We start from the raw sequence: 21,004 nt of genomic DNA on the forward strand, positions 1-21,004 counted from the left end.
TCTGCAGCAGTCTGGAGAAGATTACAAATGGACAAAAGCGCCATAACGGCGAGCTTAAATGATTGTGGCTGCTTGACGATGTCATCATCAGCGTGCGAAGCGACCAATGCAGGGAGGATAAATGTGCCATAAAGGTGTAACTTTCCCAAGGGCTCAGAAGGTAGGGGAGGCCCGGTTGACATAAATATCCAACGAGCATCTCTGGATTACATGGCAGGCATACTTGCTGCGTTCATACTGTAATATATATGTGTGATATATGTAGAAGCTGCTCCATTAGAAATGATTGTTGAATCATGAATTCTATAAACAGATTAGCTCGTCAGTCTGAGGACCTGTTGTTAATGGGCTTCTCTGTTTTCTTCCATGCTTGCAGACATTACAGTTGTCTTTCTGTTAATGTAGCCTGGTAAGCTTGACTAAATGTGTCCATTCCCCAACCTCTAACTGCAGTTGCTGTCCATGGTGCTAATCAAACGTGGGGATGATGCTATTGATATTATTGATTGCTGCTGTATGATAGGGCAGCACAGTGGTGCGGTGGTTAGCACTGTTGCCTCGCAGCAGTCTCTCTGTATGGAGTTTGCATGTTCCCCCCAGGTCAGCAGGACTTTGCTCTACTACTCCGGTGGTACTTCCGCTTCCCCTCAGAGTCCAAAGATATGCATGGGGTTAAGCTAATGGACGATTTTAAACCGCCCGTAGGTGTGAATTTGAGTGTGAATGTTGCTTTTTTCTATGTGTTAGCCTGTGGCCCGTCCAGTATGAAAGCAGGCAAGGGCCCAAGAAATATCTGCCTCAGTGCCTATAACAGAGCCTGTATGCCTGTGTAAAAGACAGAAACGTGTTTAAGTCAGGTATAATGAAATACCTTTGGTCTCCATAGATAATATTCCTGTATTTCCCTTCCTGTTATTATTATGGTGTACTGGAGCTTTGTGGTAATATGTGTTAATTTACAGCCCAGTTTAAGTGAAGGAGATTCCAGCATTTTATTAGTCCGTTACTTAATCTAATTAGCAGATATGTATGTCTGTGTGATGAAACTTCGCAGTCTACAGATGAACCTGGATAGCCAGGCTTGCTTGATAATTAAGCACTCCATCATCTCAGGGTGGCACATGGCTCCATCAAGACCATTAAGATAAAGTCAAAGCATCAAAATGTAAGTTCACAAACCAGGTGGCGTAAGTCACTGTAGCGTTGTTCATATTTTATATACAGTCTATACATAAAACACAGACTATGAGTTAACAGCACATAAAATATATGCAAATATATTTAATGATATGTATTCTGGGATGATATTTGCAGGAAGCTAATTTCAACTGAACCTAAAATGTATCTCCATTTCTAAAAAAAACAAACAAATCACCTGAACTCTCAAACTGCCACAGAGGCCAAAACAACAGATGTGAGTCATGCCCACTAAACCCTCCACAGAACAACATTAGATGGATTTACCATAGAAAAACCTAATTAAATGAGAACATTATGAGTTAACGAGCAAAATTAAATTGAAACGCTACGATTTGGAGGACCTCGTTGCGCTGACAAACGAAAACCTTCATCTAACACTTCTAAATGAAAAGTATAATGTGTATAACTTTTTATAACGAGAGGAAATCCATGCAATACATGTTTGGGAATATCACTCAAAGCAACAAATGTAACCTCACAGGAAAGAAAAATCTGAAAATCCCCTTTGTGATTAATCTTCTAGAATTGATAAATGATCCATAAATGTCAAAACAAGATTTTGGCAATGCCTAAAATAGCAGTTGTAAAAGCTGGCATTGACTACCTGGTCAGACTGAGAGCTTTACTTTTTTACACAAAGTGGTGTATAACTTTTGAACAGAGTGAGTGCACCTTGGCCTCTTTCTATACGTGAGATGTGCTGCAGAACACGCTGCAGTGATCAAAGGAGATCTTCCTTCCAGCTCTGACAGTTATCAGTCATACCGGACAGGACTTTGAAAGTTTTGCCCCGTCTCCTCTTTTCTACACCCACAGCTCACTTGCAGAACACATCTCTTAAAAAATGCCTAGAAGGAGTTCCCCCCTTTGCTTTCCAGGATATGAGCAATTAACATTTAAAACATATTCCCACATGTAGACTGCAGAATTTTAGCATAATATTGTAATCATTCAAAACCAGCTTGGGTACTCACTGTTAGAGGCTCGTACTGAAATAGAATCTAAGCTGAATCTAGCGTGGAGCTCGGGGACAGTGTGTTCCGGTCCTGCTCGGCTTAGATTCAGACCAGCTTTGATTAGTGACAATGCAAAGTTAATCAGGATGAGAGCAGAGATAACAGCAGAGAAAATGCTTCCTAATCAGAAAGGGAGGCAACCAGAGGGAGAACTAAAGCACCTCAGGCTCTCCTGGACTTTGCAGCTTGTTGTAGGCACGACTGCAGCTTGTGACAAAGACACATAAACAGGGATTCACCAAAGATATGATACAATCTATGGTCACTCTGTTCAGTGTGTTAAATATCACCCCTTGACCTAGTTAGCAGACTCGATTGAGTGCATACTGCTCCTCTGTAGCAGACAGCACTATTGCACCAATGCTAAGGAGTGCACGTGCCATATGCCCCTCTGTACACATGCCCCCATCTCCTCCAAACAAATGATTAAAGTTTCATAAGATGCACTATTTTTTCCTACACACACACACACACACACACACACACACACACACACACACACACACACACACACACACACACACACACACACACACACACACACACACACACAGGGTTGTGAGTGATACAGCAGTGCTGTGAGCAGGTTGACAGCCCATGGGAATACCTTCTGTGAACAGCAACATTTCTTAGAGTTAATGTTTTTGTTTTTTTAACTAGACCTTTGCTAAGTTCTACACACCTGTATACAAAGTACATACAAATTATATTACTTACTTTACACTCATATTCAGAGGTATAACCCTTTCAGTTATTTTCCATATGCGCGCACACACACACGCACACACACACACACACACACACACACACACACACACACACACACGCACACACACAAAGGAGATCAAAGGACTCAGTCATGCATCCCAGCACTCTTCTAATGAAAAGCTTTTCTATTAAAACGTCCACAGAATATTTACAGAAACAAAAACAGTCCCTGGCTTCAATAACGAGAAGAAGACAAATTGATTCTCTGTTAAGGATAGTTTGATTTTATTAAAACTTGGCTCTTATTTTTATTCTTTTGACTGTCATTTCTGACAACGGTTCTCAAACACTAAAATCTGGCAACACAGCAACATAGCACTAAAGTCTGAGGGTAAAAATACACAAGTAGTAAAATAATGGAGTCACTGGAAACGAGATAGCTACAAAGCACAGAAAATATAAATATAAAATAAATATCTCCTAAAATAATATTTTATCCAAACTATGAAAGTGACAAATCAAATGTTTAAACAGTTTAACCCTGTAAAGCCTGAACTACAAACTAATTGCCTGAAAATGTAATTTTTTTTATTGAACCTTCTGAGAAACTTTAAAAAAAAAGAAATATTATTTTATATACATTTGTATATTTTTGCTACATTTGCTACATTAATTTATTAATTTACATGAATTCTTTTTTTCAGGAAAGAAAAATCCCAGGAATGACGTAAAGGTCTCAAAAAACCTCACAATAACATAAAAAAATGAGAAACACTTAGCAATAAAGGGTTAAGAAAAAATTAGCACTATTTGAATCTGATGCCGATGTTTACTGCTGTTGAGAAAAACCACTAAAAGTTTACTGTGGAATATTTAGCGGTGAGGAAATTTCATGACTTGTTGGAATTCACTGAACTCCAGAGAGCGACCCATTCTTTCACAAACGTTTGTAGAAGCAGTCTGCAGGACTAGCTGCTTGATTTTATACACCTGTGGAAGTGATTCACCTGAATTCAATGATTTGGACGGCTGAGTGAATACTTTTGGCACTATAGTGTACCACTCAGCACTGATGGTGCCTTTCTAGATGTGCAAGCTGCTAGACGTCGGGGCGGAGGCTTTTTAACTGAGCGCAGATAACGAGCTAAATGGTCCTTTTCCTCTTTAGTGCTGTCCATGTTTTCCAGAAAGAATTTTAAATTTTGATTTGTCTGACCATGGAGCAGTTTTCCACTTTGCCTCCATCCCCTCTAAACGAGCTTTGGCTCAGAGAAGATGGTGGATCATGCTCTCATATGGCTTCTTCTTTGCATGGCAGAGATTTAACCTGCATTTGTGAATGGCATGGTTAACTGTCTTCACAGACAGTGATTTCTGGAAGTAGTCCTGAGCCCATGTAGCAATAAAATCATGCAGAATAATGCAGTGCCACTGAGGGACAGATGAAAACAGGCATCCAACATTGATTTTCTGTCTTGCCCTTGGACACAGATTTCTCTAGAGTCTTGAATCTCGAGTCTTTTGATGAAATTATGTACTGTATATTATGAGATATTCAAACTCTTCACAATTTTCTCTTGAGGAACATTTTTCTGAATTTGTAGATACAGCTTTTTGCTGATCGGTGAACCTCTGCCTCTAAGATCCTCCTTTTGTACCCAGTCATGTTGCCAATTATTGTAATCAGCTGCAAAAGATTTCTTTAGCTTTTTCTTTTTAGTGCCAAGTAACCAACTAGTGAGGCATTCAAAATAACCAAATTTATTATTAAACTTCTACATTTTCTCAGTTTAAAAATGTGACATGTTTTCTGTGTTTTATTGTGAATAAAATATTGAGAGTTGCAAATCAATGTGTTCAGTTTTTATTTTAGATTTTGCACAACTTCCCGACTTTTTTTTGGAATTGGGGTTGTAGATTGTCTAAACTAACTGTTGATAACAAATGTTTATATCTCTCTGATTCCCTGATTACTCATGTTTCTTGCTGATAAGACTTCCTTGCAGCAAAATCATTTTACTCCCAAATCAATTCAAGGGAACGGATTCATGCGTTTCCAATGATAGTTATTTACCTCCTCTCTTAGCGAATAAACCTTATGAAACAGTGGAAGTCAGTTTGCAGACTTAAACACTTTTCTTTACTGTTTTAATGTCTTTGCTAGCTGCTACTTGTGATTACTGGCTATAATTCAGCATTACTTACATAGTCTTTGTTTAATGTGTTCATGTGGTATTATGGCCTCAGTGCCTTACATACTTTACACAAATGCGCCCACACTGCAGTGCTGTTTTTGTTACTGTGCAGCATGATGATAAATGCTGAACTTAGGAGGATTGTCTCTTTGCTCGCTTTCTTTTGTCTAGCTCCGCTGAGTGTAGTCTATAACCTCTTTGTCAGCAGCCTGCAATGAAGGACTCACTCCTAGGGACAAGTTGGGAGAATGTGTGTGTGTGTGTGTGTGTGTGTGTGTGTGTGTGTGTGTGTGTGTGTGTGTGTGTGTGTGTGTGTGCAATATAAAACCAATGCTTCTTATCAGTGGAAGGAAATGTCAAGCCAGTGTAGAATTTTCAGGTAGGAGCTCTTATTATGAAGCCCTGAAGCGAGGGGAAAAATGTTTACGACTGCTAGTCATGCCACCACATTCATCCTGCAGTCACAGGTGGAGGGCCTCTTACTACCAGCAGGAGGTATCCTGGCATCTTCCCATATTTTCTGCCACTATTATGCTCCATAATCTCTCTTTCTCTTTCCTCTTTCTCTCGCTTTTGTCCTTCCAAAAGTATCCTTTTATCTTACATTACCTTACCACATGCAGTCTCGCCAAAACTTTTTGAAGTCAGGTTTCACGCTCACAAGTGTATTTTTTATTCTACTTTTTCCAATTTGGTCTTACGAAGAAGGTGGCGAACCACACAGCCCTCAAACACCGCAGGGATTCACCAGGACCTTGTTTCTCACCCCCCCCCCCCCCCCCCCCCCCCATTCTTTCATTTTTCCACCTTTTGAAAAGCAAACAAGGTGAACTGAATGATTTTCAGTGTCCTGAGCCTTTTGTAGTCACCAAAAATTAAAGTTCTGTCTTACCGGATAGTGCACTGCACAGGGCTTCATCTATCATGTCACCTTTGAATGCAGCCCACTCGAGGGCTCAGGCTCAGGCTCAGGCTCAATCACTGAACCTACTGGGAGAAACTTCTCTCAGCTGATTAATGTACGTTTCTACTGATCAACACTGGCACAAAGTCCACTAACTGATAGAAGGTATGAAAAACACATTTGAGAACACAAAATCAGCGCTATAATTCAATGAAATACACAATATATAAAGATCTAACAAGAAATAAATGGACCGTTGTTGTCGCAAAAGCTCAGACTTACCTACTGCAGATTGCATTCTTTGTAAGTAGCAGCCCAGCATCAATTCTCTAAACTTCAAATTTAAGCTGAAAAGTGTATGAAAGGCCACGGACGACAAAGAAGCTGTTTCAATACTACAATACCGGCTTAATTATTTCAGCTTCTTTTTGAATTGCCACCTGGTCTGTATTCAGAGGCACATTCCCTGCAGCTCTGTGAAAGCTTTTAATACTTTTATTTTTATCCATCACAATAAGACAACTACTTTATCCAAGACACTTTTTACATAAGGGAGGCATCTGATTAAGCCCAAGTTTATTCTTAAACATAACAGTGAACCCATATATATATATATATATATATATATATATATATATATATATATATATATATATGGGTTCACACGAGGAGGCCCCGGGGCAGACCCAGGGTATGCTGGAGAGATTAAATCTCTTGGCTGGCCTGGGAATGCCTTGGTGCCCCCCCCCCCCCGGACAAGCTCCGGATAAGCGGTAGAAGGATGATGGATAGAAATAATTTTCTCCTTAAAGCATTTTATAGATACAAAGAAACCACTGGTCTGCATATTGCTTTATTTTAAAATAAAATAACTTTTTTTTTTAAAGATAAAGAGGCCTTGTACATTTTCACATCCTAACTGTAGCTGTAAAAAAAATACTTTCTTTTTTCAACACTTTTTATTGTATCTTTCATTCAATACTAAAGCCAACGTTCAAGGCTTTTTGTCAACTGTGTTTGCAGTGGAGCTCAACAAACAACCTCACATTAATAAAGGTGTCAGTCAATAAATTGGCCTCTTAGCAGGACACATGAAATTTGGTTGCCGAGCTACAGAGTAAAAGCAAAGTACTCATCAGCCAGCTGTTTGCACAGCTATTCTCTTCCAATATTTAAAACCTCAATAAATAATCAGCATCTTGTTTTTTTTTAAAATGCATTTTTAACAGTGAGGCTAACCTGGTTGATAAAAGCATTTCCTGTGACTATTTCACAATAAAAGCAAAAAGCAACTTGTAAAGCCTATAAAGAAGTGTAAAAAAAGAAAAATATGATAACTTATTGAACCTTTTTAAGCCTTTACCTGGCATCTGTCTACTGCAACTTGACTTGTAACTTTCCTGGCAAAAACTCTGCCTGTCTGGTAAAAATCCCACTGTAGACATCAGCTACTGCAGAAAGAAGAACCACATTGTGCACACATTTAAAGCCAGCATGTCTCGGCAGATGAAATAAGGTATTAGCATTATTTGTTTTTGTCGCAGGGACAGAACTTGCTGCCCACTTGCTCAGTTGAACATTAATATACTGGACTACCTGTGAATTCAACACCCACTTTGTTCAAAATGATAAATAGTGGTGTTTGCAGAAAAACTGAGCCATTTATTTTAAGATTATCCACGGCCCACTGTGAAGCTCAGCAGAAATTTGCAGTACTAAAAGCCTGAATGGAAAATTCAGGAACATTTAACACTCAAACATTAGTATGTAATGAACCGTGTCTATGTAAATGTATATATCTAAGCGAAGGTCTTCCTGCTCTCTTCAAGTCTTTTTCTTCATAACGCCGCCATCATTATTTCTCTCAGGAACCACCAAACAACAAAGAGCTAAACCTACTTGGTTGTGACTGAAACTGAATATTTTCAGAAGACCTGAAAGTGATGATGAACTCAGTCTCAATATTTTCTCAGTCAGTCTAACCTATAATTCATGAACTCGGCTGCCTCTCCAATCAGCACTTAAAAAAATACTCTACAGTTTTGTGCTGATAATGACTATCCTGTCTGTCATAATCAAAACCGCAATCAAAGGAGGCCTGTGCGCTTTGAGAGCTGCTCACCGGCCCCGTCGGATGATTTCTGAGACTTTCTGGGCTTGTTGATGGTCAAACAAGACGTAGCAGAAAAAGCCTCACCTGCAAGACAAGTGCAGTTTACCATTTTCTGTCACACTAGAGCAGAAGAACAGAAGGCATTTAAAAAAAAAGGAGGCTGAAAAAGTGGGGGTTGCTAACTTATTCTTCCTTGATCAGGAGGTGTAGGAATATCACACCAAGGAATATAACAATGAGTCGACAAAGAGAGGGAAGATAAAAACTGTTAGTATGGTGGTAAACTGAAAAAGGCGAAAATTGTTATTCCATCTGCAGTAATCTACATTTGGTGACATGCTCTCCCCTTCTGTTTGGAAGGGGAGAAACCAGACCCTCCAGTACGGAAAACAACAAGCATCGATGATAGTAGATATGAAAAATATTAACAAAGACAGGGACGTGCTGTCTGTCAGAGGGGCACACAGAAGCAGAAAAATCGAAATCCTAGTTATTATGTGGAAGCACGTTTTCTTCAGGTGAAGTAATAAAAAGGCTTTTTTTTGTCTGTCCTTGAACAGAGGGGTACACTTTCCTTTGGACACAAAATCATGGGCAAAGGACTAAGGTGGAGGTGGGTTACAAAGCGGCTTGCGGAGGCACAGCCTGTACGGGAAGGTATCAGCTGGGTCATCCCATGATGCGGTCGAGATCAGATTTTATAACCCAATGTACTGTAATTGTGGGCTAATGCTAGGTTCAATAAGTCAAAAATGTATTTAAACAATGTAAGTTTAAATGATTTTAGCAAAAACTGTCATGCAAATGTTTTATAGGGAAAGAAAATAACTGTGCGTTCTACAGGACTTTATTTCTTTAACAAAAAAATCTAACTGAAATGCGTCAGTGTCTGTGCTTTGGAAGTTAGATCTGTGGTTCTCAAATGTTAAATGCTTAAGAAACACCAAAGGATAAGCTAAAATTTTAATGCAACAAACATGTTGGCAGTTCTTCTTATCAGTATACTAAAAGACAAAATCATTTTAGATACCCCATTTGCAGCTTTTTAACTTTGCATGACTTTTTCTTAAATTTTGCAATAAGCTCCACTACAAGAGAAATCACCTGCATCAACTCATCAGACACACTGACACGGTCCAGAAAAAGCTCCTGCTTCCTGTGCTCCTGACAGAAAGGATGCTTGGTTTCTAAATGTGTCCTCAGCTTGCTTGGCACCATGTTAGCATTAGCTAACTCCTCTTGACATGATGCACTTGGGCTGAGGGGCTGTTGACATCCTAGCTCCAGCTGAGACCATAAGACCGATCTACTGACAAATCGCCCCCTCCTTTTTTCTTTAGTCGGTGCGTCACACTGGTGGATAGTTGTGCTTTGCTCCACACAAGTAAGCGATCTGCTGCTCCTATTACAAATTTTATGAATCTTCTTGCTATCAGTCATGAACTTCAAGTCCAGCAACTACACATTCTACACACTACATGGAATGTTTAAATTTTGGCGGCTCTTTACTATCAGTGCAGCAAACTTGTAGTTCAGCATGTGCATATGTTTCTGTGACTACATGGCCAACAAGCTGTGGCTCCCCGGGGACAACTGCACAAGCTGAGTCATTCTAACAGCTGTCAGTTAATCATATGGCTGAATCTGCTTACAGTGATTTAAAACCACACAGGCTGTGACAGAGTTTGATACACAGTGATGTGCTCGTGATTTACTGCTGTATTTGTCACATGCGGGTCCAACAGATATAAACCACACATATTTTTTTCCTACTGGGCAAAGATTGTTTACTTAGTCTTTCAGAAGATGATTAATAAACCAATACATCTGCGCCGTGACAGGAAAAGTCAAAGCAACAGCCGTGGCTTTGACAGCAAATCAGTTAATTGTGTCACTTGCTGGCAGCAGTGTTTTCCTCTGTTGTATATTTCTCCATTTCAATGAGCTGCCATTTTTTCCACAGCTTGTTTTCCTTTTAAATGCACCTGCGTGGCGTGGAAACCCTCCTTTCCTTTGCTCTACTTCGGTGTCTCACTGGTCTCTAACTCAAAGCAAGCAGACAACAGTTAAGCAGTAGAATAAAAGTGAGGGAAAAAAGCAGAATTCACAAGCTTGTACCTTATCAGGGCATTCCAGTGACAGGAGGAGATGTACTGAAGTGTGACCTGGCACTTATCCCCTCCTCTGTTGTCTCCAAAGTTCGGGTTTATTTGGATAAACTCTTTGTGAAAAACACTTACAGCTGTATGCAGCTGCAAACAGACAAGCGCACGCTTTCTCCTTTTTATTTTTTGTTTGTAGGGTTACCCTCCGAAGCAGTCTTTTTTCATCCTGCTGGGGTCAGAGAAAAATTTGTGAAATCCTTTTGTTAGGTGTTAAACAAGGTAATTATGTAGAGTATAGTGTTTCATTATAGCCTCCAGGATGCTGTGAATAACATAAAATAATGTATTAGGGTAGACTATGTTTAGTCTGCGAGTCCATATAGATGAATAAAAACATAAAATTGAAATATCAGCAAATTATAGGATTCAGCTTAAGTGTACTCAGGAGTTTCAATTTTTTGGAAGAAAATAAACTGAATACTAAAAATCCTCAAGTGTCTCCTTATCATGTCCATTTTCTTTTTTCTTTTTTTAAAATGCAAGTACACATACCTCTGTAAACAAGTTTGTATAAACTAACTGATATAAAAATGCTTAATTCCATTTAGGTCAAATGATCCACTCAGACATTTATTAGGCGCACCTTGCTACTGTAGCCGTTACACTGTCATGTTTATGAAACCAGGTTGAGATGATCTGAGCTTTGTGACATGAATGCAGCCATCAGACGATGGGTACACGGCAGTCACAGAGGGATGCACTTGGTCAGCAATACTCAGATAGGCTGTGGCATTAAAATGATACTCAGGTGGTACTAAGGGGCTCAAAGTGTACCAAAAGAAATATCCAGAACATCATTACGCCCGAATCATTGATATAAGGCAGGATGGATCCATGTTTTTATGCTGATTATAAAAAAATTCCTAAAAAAAACCTCCTACCTACCAAATGCTACAGCACAAATCAAGACCCCCTGGTGAGCAAGTGCAAATTGTAGTCTCAGTTTCCTGCTCTTAGTTGAAAGGAGTGCCATCCAGTGTGGTTGTCTGCTGCTGTAGCCCATCTGCTTCAAGACTGGATGTGCTGTACACTTCTACATACGTTTATTGTCATGAGACATAATTTGAGTTACTGTAGCCTTCCTATCAGCTTGAAGGATTCTCCTCTGATCTCTGGCACACAACAAGGCATTTTCACCCAGAGAACTGCTGCACTGGATATTTTCTCTTTGTCAGACTTAGAGATATCTAAGAATATCTGAGAATGCCTCAGCAGATGAGCAGTTTCTGAAATACTCAGACCAACTATTCTTACTCATTCTGATGGCTGGTCTGACCTTCAGCAGGTCTTGACCATTTCTTCATGACTAAATGCAACAAGTTGCTGCTGTGTGATTGGCTGTATGGATATTTGCCCAGATAAGCATCTGACTGGTTCCTAATCAAGTGACCTAATCAGTGACATATTATTGTATTCAAACATTTTCTGAGAATTCAGAAGATGAAACAACAGATAGGATTCAGTACTGTGACACTGATATCTAAGTACAGAAGAACATAACAAACACAGACCTGAATCAGCAGAATTATGTACTGTTCTTTTTTTAAAAGCCACAGACAAAGCACTTTAAAGTGAGCTTACTTGACATCTAAATCACGGGTGTCACTCTTATTTTGCCTCATAGACCACAGAAAGTGTGCCACCACTGCATAATAACCCATACAAATTATATCCTTCTTTTAACACAATAAAGTGCAAGTGCACTCGGAAAGCTTTAAACTTTAATGAACCATCCATTTCCGATCCAGATGATGAACAGCCAAAGATGTGTTAAAATAAGCGCAACTGTGAGTCTACTGTCATTACAAAGAAATGCTACTTTTGTAAATCAAAGAAACCCATTGGCGTGGTATGGTAGGCCACGGGTAATGAAAAAAACCATTAATAACTTTGCAGCACAGTGCTTTCCGCCATAAATCATAGTGGAAAGTCCAAAAACAATGCCGGTCTTCCCTGTAGTTTTCACACTTTGCAAAGCCATCCACCTCGATCTCAAGTATTAAAATCGGCTCTGAATATTTGAATTAAAAAGGAAAATGGAGTTTAAAAAGTCTATAAATTAATCTTTCTCTCAGCTCTTTACCCTCTTTTTGGCTCTCAGACCCAAACCCAACAGTTCCTTTTGAAGAAGTAAATCTTTTATAGAATGCACACAAATATAGCTCCACTTTTAAAAAAGGCTCAGTATTTTCCTATCATAGCCGGGCAGTGTAGTTTGCAGCAAACATTACTCAAACAAAAGTAAATAATGCATTGGATCGTTGCTGTGGAGTAGTACACATTTAATGCACTACTGACTATTCTGGGCAGCAGAATTATGTGGGTCATATTCTGCTACTTCCTGAACTTCAATACCCGTGTGGAGGGATATAACGGTGTGACCTTTTGATTGTTAGTATCCTTTAATAACTTTGGGCACCAGGGAAGCTCTGTGGCACAGTCTTAGGTTCATTTTGCTTTTTGTCTCATTTTTTCAAAAGAAAATAAATAATAATGCTTAAAGGTATCCTTAAAATCATCATAAATCAACATAAATTACCTTAATGCAGTATTGTATATATCAGCTAGGTTTATTTATGCTAATTTAAAAAAAGTGCAGTGCTGGTATTCACACAATGACATTTAATTCAGAAGCTGCATGTCACACAAACACCTGCCACACAGTCTTCCTTGCATCCAATCTCCAGGCCTCAGGCATGCTCTGCTGGGGATGTTCTCAAAATACACCCATCAATCATGCTGTCGACATCTACGCCTGCCATCCCCAACCCCTCCGACTCCGCTCCCGACTGCTGCAGAAAGGCTCAAGGTGAAGGAGGGCGCTGCGTTTCGCCATCTATAATAACTCACCTGTAGAAGTGCACACACACTCACTGCAGGGTGAGTGTGTCTTCACATTCACAAACAACACCCTGCACCCCACAAAAATCACAAAATCTATCTACAAAGTCCCGCTGAGCTGGCTAAATTGACATCACAGCGAAAGGAGAGATGGCATTTCCCAGGCTGGAGTAGCGCTGTCCCATCTGGACAGAAGTGATGACGTATCGGAGGGACACACAAATACATGCACTGGATGCCGTTTTTTTTTTTTTCTTTTTTTTTTTTTTTTTAACTGCAGATGTGAGAAAAGCAAAGAAAAGCTAGTAAAATGCTGGTCCTGCTAGTTCCCCTGGAGAGAGCACAAGAAGGAAGTGTGAGCCCAAAGCTAGCCTGTGAGACACGATAATAACTTTGTGTGTTTGGCCGTGAAGCTCCTCACATGACCAGAATGTAATTACTTGTCTGCGTTTGCTGCCCTCTGTATGCACGAGCCCCGTCTTTTGGGATTCACAGAGGCAAAAGACAAGAGGCGCTGTAATACGATTAAGCACGATCAGAGTAATAATCCCTCCCTGCAATTTATGCGTCTATTCATACACTACGTTATACTGTATGTAGTATAACTTCCCCTGATATATAGCATATCTTCTCCAGATAGGACGAACTGACAGCTAATTAAACATGAAGAAACAGTGAGAACAAACTGCTTTTAGTTTACTTATCGGGGGAATTCTCTTTCTCTTTACCTGTGAAGGCAAATAAAAGGGAGAAAACCAGCTGAATAAGTAAAGAGGTGAGACAAGAGTATGGCCCATTCAGTTTATTTTTTTCCAGGCCAACAAATATTTGGCAGGATGGAAAAAAAAAAACACAACCAGGCAATTTTAAGTGAGAGAGTGGGAATAAAAGCAAAGAGGGAGGTTCTGTAAAAAGCCTGTCCTAGTTTTTTTTTTTTAAACCAAAACAAAAAAGAAGAGGCACGAGGACACGAGGGAGAGAGGATGATATAGAGGATATAGAGGTAGAGAGTGGAGGTGAGAAAAAAATATAGGCAGAAAGAGTGAGGGAGAAATATAGAGCGAGTTATGTAACTACAAGGCGCCTGTGATGTCAGCTGCTCTGTCTTCACTGAAGCTGACGCTCCTTTGAACATGCAGGAATGAGCACCCTAATCCGAGCACACATTTCTGCGCATATTTTGACAGAATCTGGTTGTATGCGTTGCAACTGACTTTAAACATGAGAGGGAACAAGTTGTCTTCACCAGAGGTGAAAACATTTACTCACATATGGCTGTTAGGTACAGCGCTGAGGTTCTAAACAGTCAGTTGGGGTTTTTTAAATCTCTATTTCACCTCATTTTAGGAGGGAAACTGTAGATTTTAACAGCATAACATCTGTCTGACAGCTGCAGTTACCAGCTGCTTTTAAGATGAAAGGCTTTACGTCCAAAACACTTAAAATATCATGCATTATACTAAGATTAAACACGTCAGTAGTACTTAAAGCAAATTGTGAATTGTGTATTTCAGTATGTATGACCTATGCAGGCAGCTTTCGTATTCCTTAGTCTTGTGTTGACGTAAGACGTCTGTGAGCAAAGAAAATTCTCCCTCCACAGAATGAAACCTACCTCAGAGCCGTGTAACATAGGCATGGTCACAGTGGCTTTGTCGATCACTTAATCACTTTATTTTATATACATTTATTTAAAAAAAAATTTCATATTCACACTTTTCCAAGTACACAAGTCCCTCTGACTAAGGTTGGTGATTATCTCACAGGATTAGGAGATAACAAGCTCGATCATCTGGCTCCTTATTTCTTGCCTTGTTAGCCTTTTGTTTAATCACAACTGCTAGATAACAGTTGACTTAGAGAAATGATACCACCAGATACGAAAATAATTTGCAACAAAGCAAAGCTTTCCTCCTTAAGTATACTCTGGTGACAGTACAATTCTCCTATCAAATTTGTAATAAAGAACCTTAAGTATTGCGGTTTAAGTCCAGTGTATAAGCACTTCTTCCATGTGTGCTCTTCACTTTCACTCCTCTCCTCTACACTCAAAGTCTGACTTAATACTGTACTCCTCTTCCTCCTTCTCTCTCCCTGTTGTCTCGTCACACCTCAGAGACTCCACCCCGCGATCCTGTTAGTGCTTATCAGAGCATGGCTCGGGTTCAAACATGGACACGCACACGCCCACACCTTTCCCCCAATCAATACCAAATTTACAGAGGCAGCTTTTCTCTCCTAACTGAGCTCAGCTCTCAGGGGTGGCTGGTGTCACCAGGCTGTGGAAGTTTGGCTGAACTACATACATCTCGTATGGCTGCTGACACAGAAACACACTTTGAGTTACTAAAGCCTACAAAGCAGAGCAAAGTGCACACCGCCGTATTATCTTCCCTGGCGGATCTTTAAGTCTTGGATCGTCAAAAGAAATATATCTGAAAGCTAAATAAATACAGAGGTCAACAGCTTAATTATGGAATTAACAAATCCCCGAACACAACGTCAAATGAACCAAAAGCTGTGTGAGGCTGAGATGTTGATGCAGTGAGATGGCTAAAAAGATCCCAGAATTAAATAAGATTCTTTAAGTCGAGGTTTAACCCACATAACAACGTGCGCTTGCAGTTAACACCGTAACAAAATCAGAAATCTCTTTCAGGAAATTCAATATTCCAAACTATAAGGAAATTTGCCCATTTTGACCCACTGAGGTGCAGCATTCAGCTATAACTTATTACTGAGCTCGACAATTCTCCTGTGTTTTCCACTTGAGAATTGAGCAGTCACAAAATTCAATGACTACAGCTATAAAAAACAAAAACTGTAACTAATTTAAATTTGGCTGTTGCATCCCTCAAGATTGTATCCCTGATGAGCCACACTGTTTTCCCAGGACTCCATTAAATGTGAATTTCAATATGGGAAAGAGGAAGAAGTTGCAAAGACTTAGCTTTGGGGAGGAAGGTGATGGTGAGAAAAAACCTACTTATATTCAATATCATGTGTACTGGCGATGATGACACAGAAACCACAATTTATGCTTCGTTGACCGTCCTTAAACTTCAAGAAGTTAAAATAAACTAAGACCCGTTTCTCATGACCAGAGATCTTAAACATTAAAGCTGCGTTATTTCAACACAGAAGCCGTTTGATCTCTAAACCTTTAAGGCGCATAGTGAACCTGCAGATAAGTGCTGAAGGTGCACAAGGAGAAAACCTTGAAGGAGATAACAGCTATATTTCAAACAGGTGCGTTTTTTTTTTTTTTTTTACAGGTGCAGTCACTGAACTTTTTCATCCGGCTGATCCCGACCTGAAGCCACTGTTATCAACTGCTATACAGTTGACTCTCTTGCCTGACTTTGATTCGTACCGCTGGGACTAACTAAGTGGATGAGACGCCCCGAGAAGATCAGCAGCGATCCTTGCAAATATCAGCACATCTCCTCATGTGGTGTGTCCTTGGTGGATAAATAGGATTGGAAGTCTTGGAGATGAAAGCACAATCACATTTGGACTAATTCCTCACAGGCGCCTTTGTCTTTGTTTCTGTGTCATTTCATCATCTTGGAGATCATTCTCCCTTTAATGTCTGAAGATTTAGAGAGAAAGGGGAGTTTCAGTGACTACATGGGGGTTCTTTTGAATAAGAGGCAATTTTTTTGGAAGGTTAAAACAGGCTATGAGTCTCCATGTTTAATGCTACCAAACCGCAAATACATATATCTATTTTCACTTAAAACATGCTGGAATCCTTCATCATCTTATGTACTTTATGTAGGATGTAGATTTTATTTAACTTCATGGTACACACCAGGGAATATTTAATGTGTAGTTGATTGGAAAAACAATAACCATGCAGCTCTGCGAGGCTGTAGTTATGCAGTTATGAAAATGAAAACATGTTGAGCAGGAAGCAGTTGTAGAAAAAACAGCGCAAGCTGGTATGAATATCATTCGTTTTCTAGTTTTTTTAAGGAATCTGACTGGTGTTAGGTCAAGAGCTGTGAAAATTAGATTTCTGATCAGGTGTTTGTGCGAGATGAAAGGTCAGAGTCACTGGAATTCATTTGTAGGTGGAGAGGAGGCAGTAGTGTCTGTATTGAATTTCTACGGCTGTGCAGGAATATTGCACCATTTGAGTATTTGTTCACCTAATTTTTAAATGATGGACTTGTGTAGAATCTCGGCTTGGGTGACCTTAAGGTATATTTTATTTCAGGTAACTTAATTATGCAACGTAATTATAGTCAAAAACACAGCAGGAGAGGAAGAAGAGGATCACAAAATCTCTGGAAACACTCAAAACTACAGAATTCATTTAATTGTTGTCAAGCTGTTTCAGATATCAGTTACCTTGTGCTGGCAGATGAGCACCAAAGCTGTTATGATTTCAAACTCTATATAATAGCTGAGATGTTTTATACTGAGGTGGTTGTTCAGCTTTATTTCACAAAAGCTTGTTGTCTCATCTGCCTATGGCTCAGTGACAACAGAAAAAAAGTAAAAGAAGGATGGCAGCCTCCTTGAAACTAGGAAAACATCAGTGGTAGCCTACTGATTTTCTTTCCGCATTCAGCTTCTGATTGCAAGTAGCTATAGTGACCAACTGGTCCAAAGATGATGGCACATGTCACCTTCTGTCTCTAAGACCAACTGCAATCACTCTGAATTTACAAATGCAGAAAAACTGCCAATAACTCTTTGCAACAAGGGACACAACTGCCTGCCAACTTGTTGCATTCTGGTTATATTTCCATTAAAAGGTAAGCTGGCTGAGTGTCTGTGTCACTTGCTATCCTGCAGGAACTGTGTCATTATTTGTAGACGAATTTCTGAACTTCTGTTTCAAATCTACATTTCTGGCTGGAGTAACTGGTTAATGTGAATTTCTGTGAATGTAGATGGTGACAGATTTCTCATTTCTGCTGATTTAATCACAGCTACAGACCGATAGCAGACTGACTCCATGTTATTGCTGTTTCGACACACCAAAGTCAGTTTAAAGACGGCAGCTGACTGCGAGTGGTCGCAAAGCTGGTCTCTGTTTTCAAAGCAATGAGCTAAAAGGGAACGAGATCACAAGTTCATTGCGCACTTTGGCAATAATTTGTGCCAAGTCTGTAATTACCGTTTCCCCTATTGTGACTGTAGCCTCATGAAAGTTTATTAGTACACTTCCAATTATCATTTTCCACATTTCCAAAACTAAACAATACACCAACATATGTAACTGTCTGTCATACAACTGGCAACACAGGGCAGGTTAAATTTGACCTGGGGCGAGGTGTCATTTGCTCACATGACTTGCTGCCTGAACACTCATTCAGTGTCCAATGTATTTATGTGCTTCCAGGAACATGCATCCTGAAAAAACCTTGCTGCCCTCCCACCATAAACAAGCATGCACTGAAAAGAGAAACAAGTAAGCAAGGTAGTCACTTCTCTTCTCTGTCTCTGTCCATCCTATTATTCATATTCAACTCATATTCAACTGCGCTGCTCCCCCAGCGCCTATAACTCAGTTGATAAACCCCCTCTTGGTCACGCACAAAAAGAAAGGGGAAGCAGGAAGGCTGGATGTGAGAAAAAAAGAGAAAGATACAACTCACTTGTGTATTTGTATTTGTCTATAAAAATGCATTGACATTCATCTCTCTCCTTTCTTTTTGTTGTGTGTTTATCGAGTGTGTGGGTGGATAAAGGACACTTCAGATCTCGCTCGGTTGAGAATAAAGAAGTCTTTGTAACCTCCAGTCTCTTTGGTCCTGTGTTTTAAGCACACATATCACGGGGCTTCCTATCAACTGCAGCGCGGGCTGCCACACACATTAGCGCTGCCTCTACATAACTCCTAAAACATACAAATCCTGTACCAGCGTACACAATTTAGCAAATGTCCTTCCACCGACTTGCAGGAAATCATGCCACTATGCAGCTCATCAGAGCAACAGGCAAGATTTTAATCTCTTGAAATTAATGCCGTGAGCAACTTACGTTCCAGTGTGTAGTTAGCATCCGTGAATGTAAGAGGCAGAAAAGCATAAAAGAGGAAAAACGAATAGACGATGGAGCTGCTGTACTCACCATCCTCTTTGCATTCCTCGGGCGGCTTTGCTTTCTTGGCTAGCCTCGGGTCCAGCCACGATGTTGTCTTAGTGTTGTGGCTGTGAAGAAAAGACAGAGAGAGCGTGAGAGGCAGTGTGATAGATGGCGAGAGAGAGGAGACTTGGCACAAAGAGAGAGAAGGAGGTTGGTGGATTCTTAATTCAGCCAGAGAATCATTTCAGAGAGGAAAGATGAGACTCCCTTGAGTGCCTGCGTCTAAAAAAGGTGACAAGAGAGACGAAAAATGCTTTAGGTTAACAAAATGGCAATCAATACTTTTAATTTGCTCACTGTCTCTCATTAGCGGGCGGGGGAGGAGGAGAGGAGAAGGGATAGGAATGGATAGAGGGGTGACTGGGGGAGTGATGGAGAGGAACAGCTGTGGGCTTGGCAGATTCAGCCAGAGCCCCAGGCAGAGAGCTGGATCTAGATCAGATATGAAGATGTGCCAGGGAAGCGCAATGCATCTACGCGGCTTGTCTGAAGCTCTGGACCCACAATGGCCTCCCTTCATGATGACAGAACAATAGTAGGAAGGGAGAAGTCAGGGGAGGTGTAGAAAATGCCTACAGTAAAAAGATAAAGGAAGCGAGAAGATAAAGGAAGAGGATGCAGCGAGGAGACCTTCTTATATCTTTTTTTCTCTTTAATACTTTTAACTTTTGTGTTTTCCCGCAGGATATTTTCTTCGCAGCTAGGCGTCGAACACATATAGATTTACAGAGAGGAACAGTCTTGAAAACATGCAAAATGCAAAATATAGAGATAATAATGTTAAGTTAAGTGATGGTCTGTTGATGACAAAGAAGACAAAGGGAAAAACACGAAAGTAATCACCGAGCAAAAAGTAGTCTGGCATGTTTCTCTCACCTGATTCACTGAAGTGCAATGAATCAGCTTCTTTTAGGGCGTTTTCACACCGACACACTTTGTTCACTCTCGTCTGAATCAGCTGGTGACTTTGTGAACTAGTAGTTTTTCTCTGTGGCTTGGTTGCTTTTCACAAAAATAAAACTCCAAATAGACTCCAAGAAAACCTAATTGTGCCACAACAAACCACGTGAGAACTCTCAGACCACACAGCAACAAAATTAAATACAAGAAGTAGTCGCTTTTGTCTGGCCTGGTGGATAACACAACTAAGTGAGTCCCTGACTTATTTTTCAGCCAGGGGCTAGAGTTTGTTTACTCTTACAGTTTACAGCATGCAGCTGGTACCCAGGTCAGATTATGGGTAGATCATGTTAACATAAAGGAAACATTCTCGTTTAGAAACGGACCTGAGACAAACTGCTGAACTGCTCCTCTTGATGCACTTAAGTGCAAGTCTGGTCAAATCAGCACAAATGAACCAGAGTTGGATTTAAATGGACTAAACAGTGCAGATGTGAAAACAACTTTAGTCTCTGTTAACACCTCCACAGAGCTTATCGCTGTTAGGAATGTGGGGCTAGGACCCAAATGCAGAGTCAGGAAGCAGGCAAGATAAACAGAAAAAAAACCCCAACTCCTTTTTATTGGCATAGAGTCCGTGAAGTACCATACATACAGGAGTAACACCAGGAAACACACCAACAGTGTTAATGGACACTGAGGCAAAAGAGAGAGGGAAACTGTTGGATGATGATGTTTATCTAGAATACTAATTGCTGGAATATTAGAATAATTAAAATGAATATATATAAAAAGCTACGTAGAACAACCAGATAGTTGTTATAGCCCTGCAACATTGTGTTTGCGCTGTGACTAGCTTA

At 40.1% G+C, this 21,004-nt stretch overlaps 1 protein-coding gene across 8 annotated transcripts in view; it reads right to left on the reverse strand.

The window, feature by feature from the left end:
- Positions 1-21,004, reverse strand: part of magi2a (membrane associated guanylate kinase, WW and PDZ domain containing 2a) — a 253,880-nt gene that overhangs the window by 56,908 nt on the left and 175,968 nt on the right. For all 8 annotated transcript variants that reach the window (XM_040035519.1, XM_040035518.1, XM_040035516.1 and 5 more), the window contains exon 6: positions 19,230-19,309. In XM_040035519.1, coding sequence (XP_039891453.1) covers positions 19,230-19,309 — 80 coding nt within the window. The remainder of the gene's footprint in view (positions 1-19,229; positions 19,310-21,004) is intronic.

This window comes from Simochromis diagramma, unplaced genomic scaffold (assembly GCF_900408965.1).
Source record: "Simochromis diagramma unplaced genomic scaffold, fSimDia1.1 OVJJ01000816.1, whole genome shotgun sequence".
Lineage (NCBI taxonomy): Eukaryota > Metazoa > Chordata > Actinopteri > Cichliformes > Cichlidae > Simochromis > Simochromis diagramma.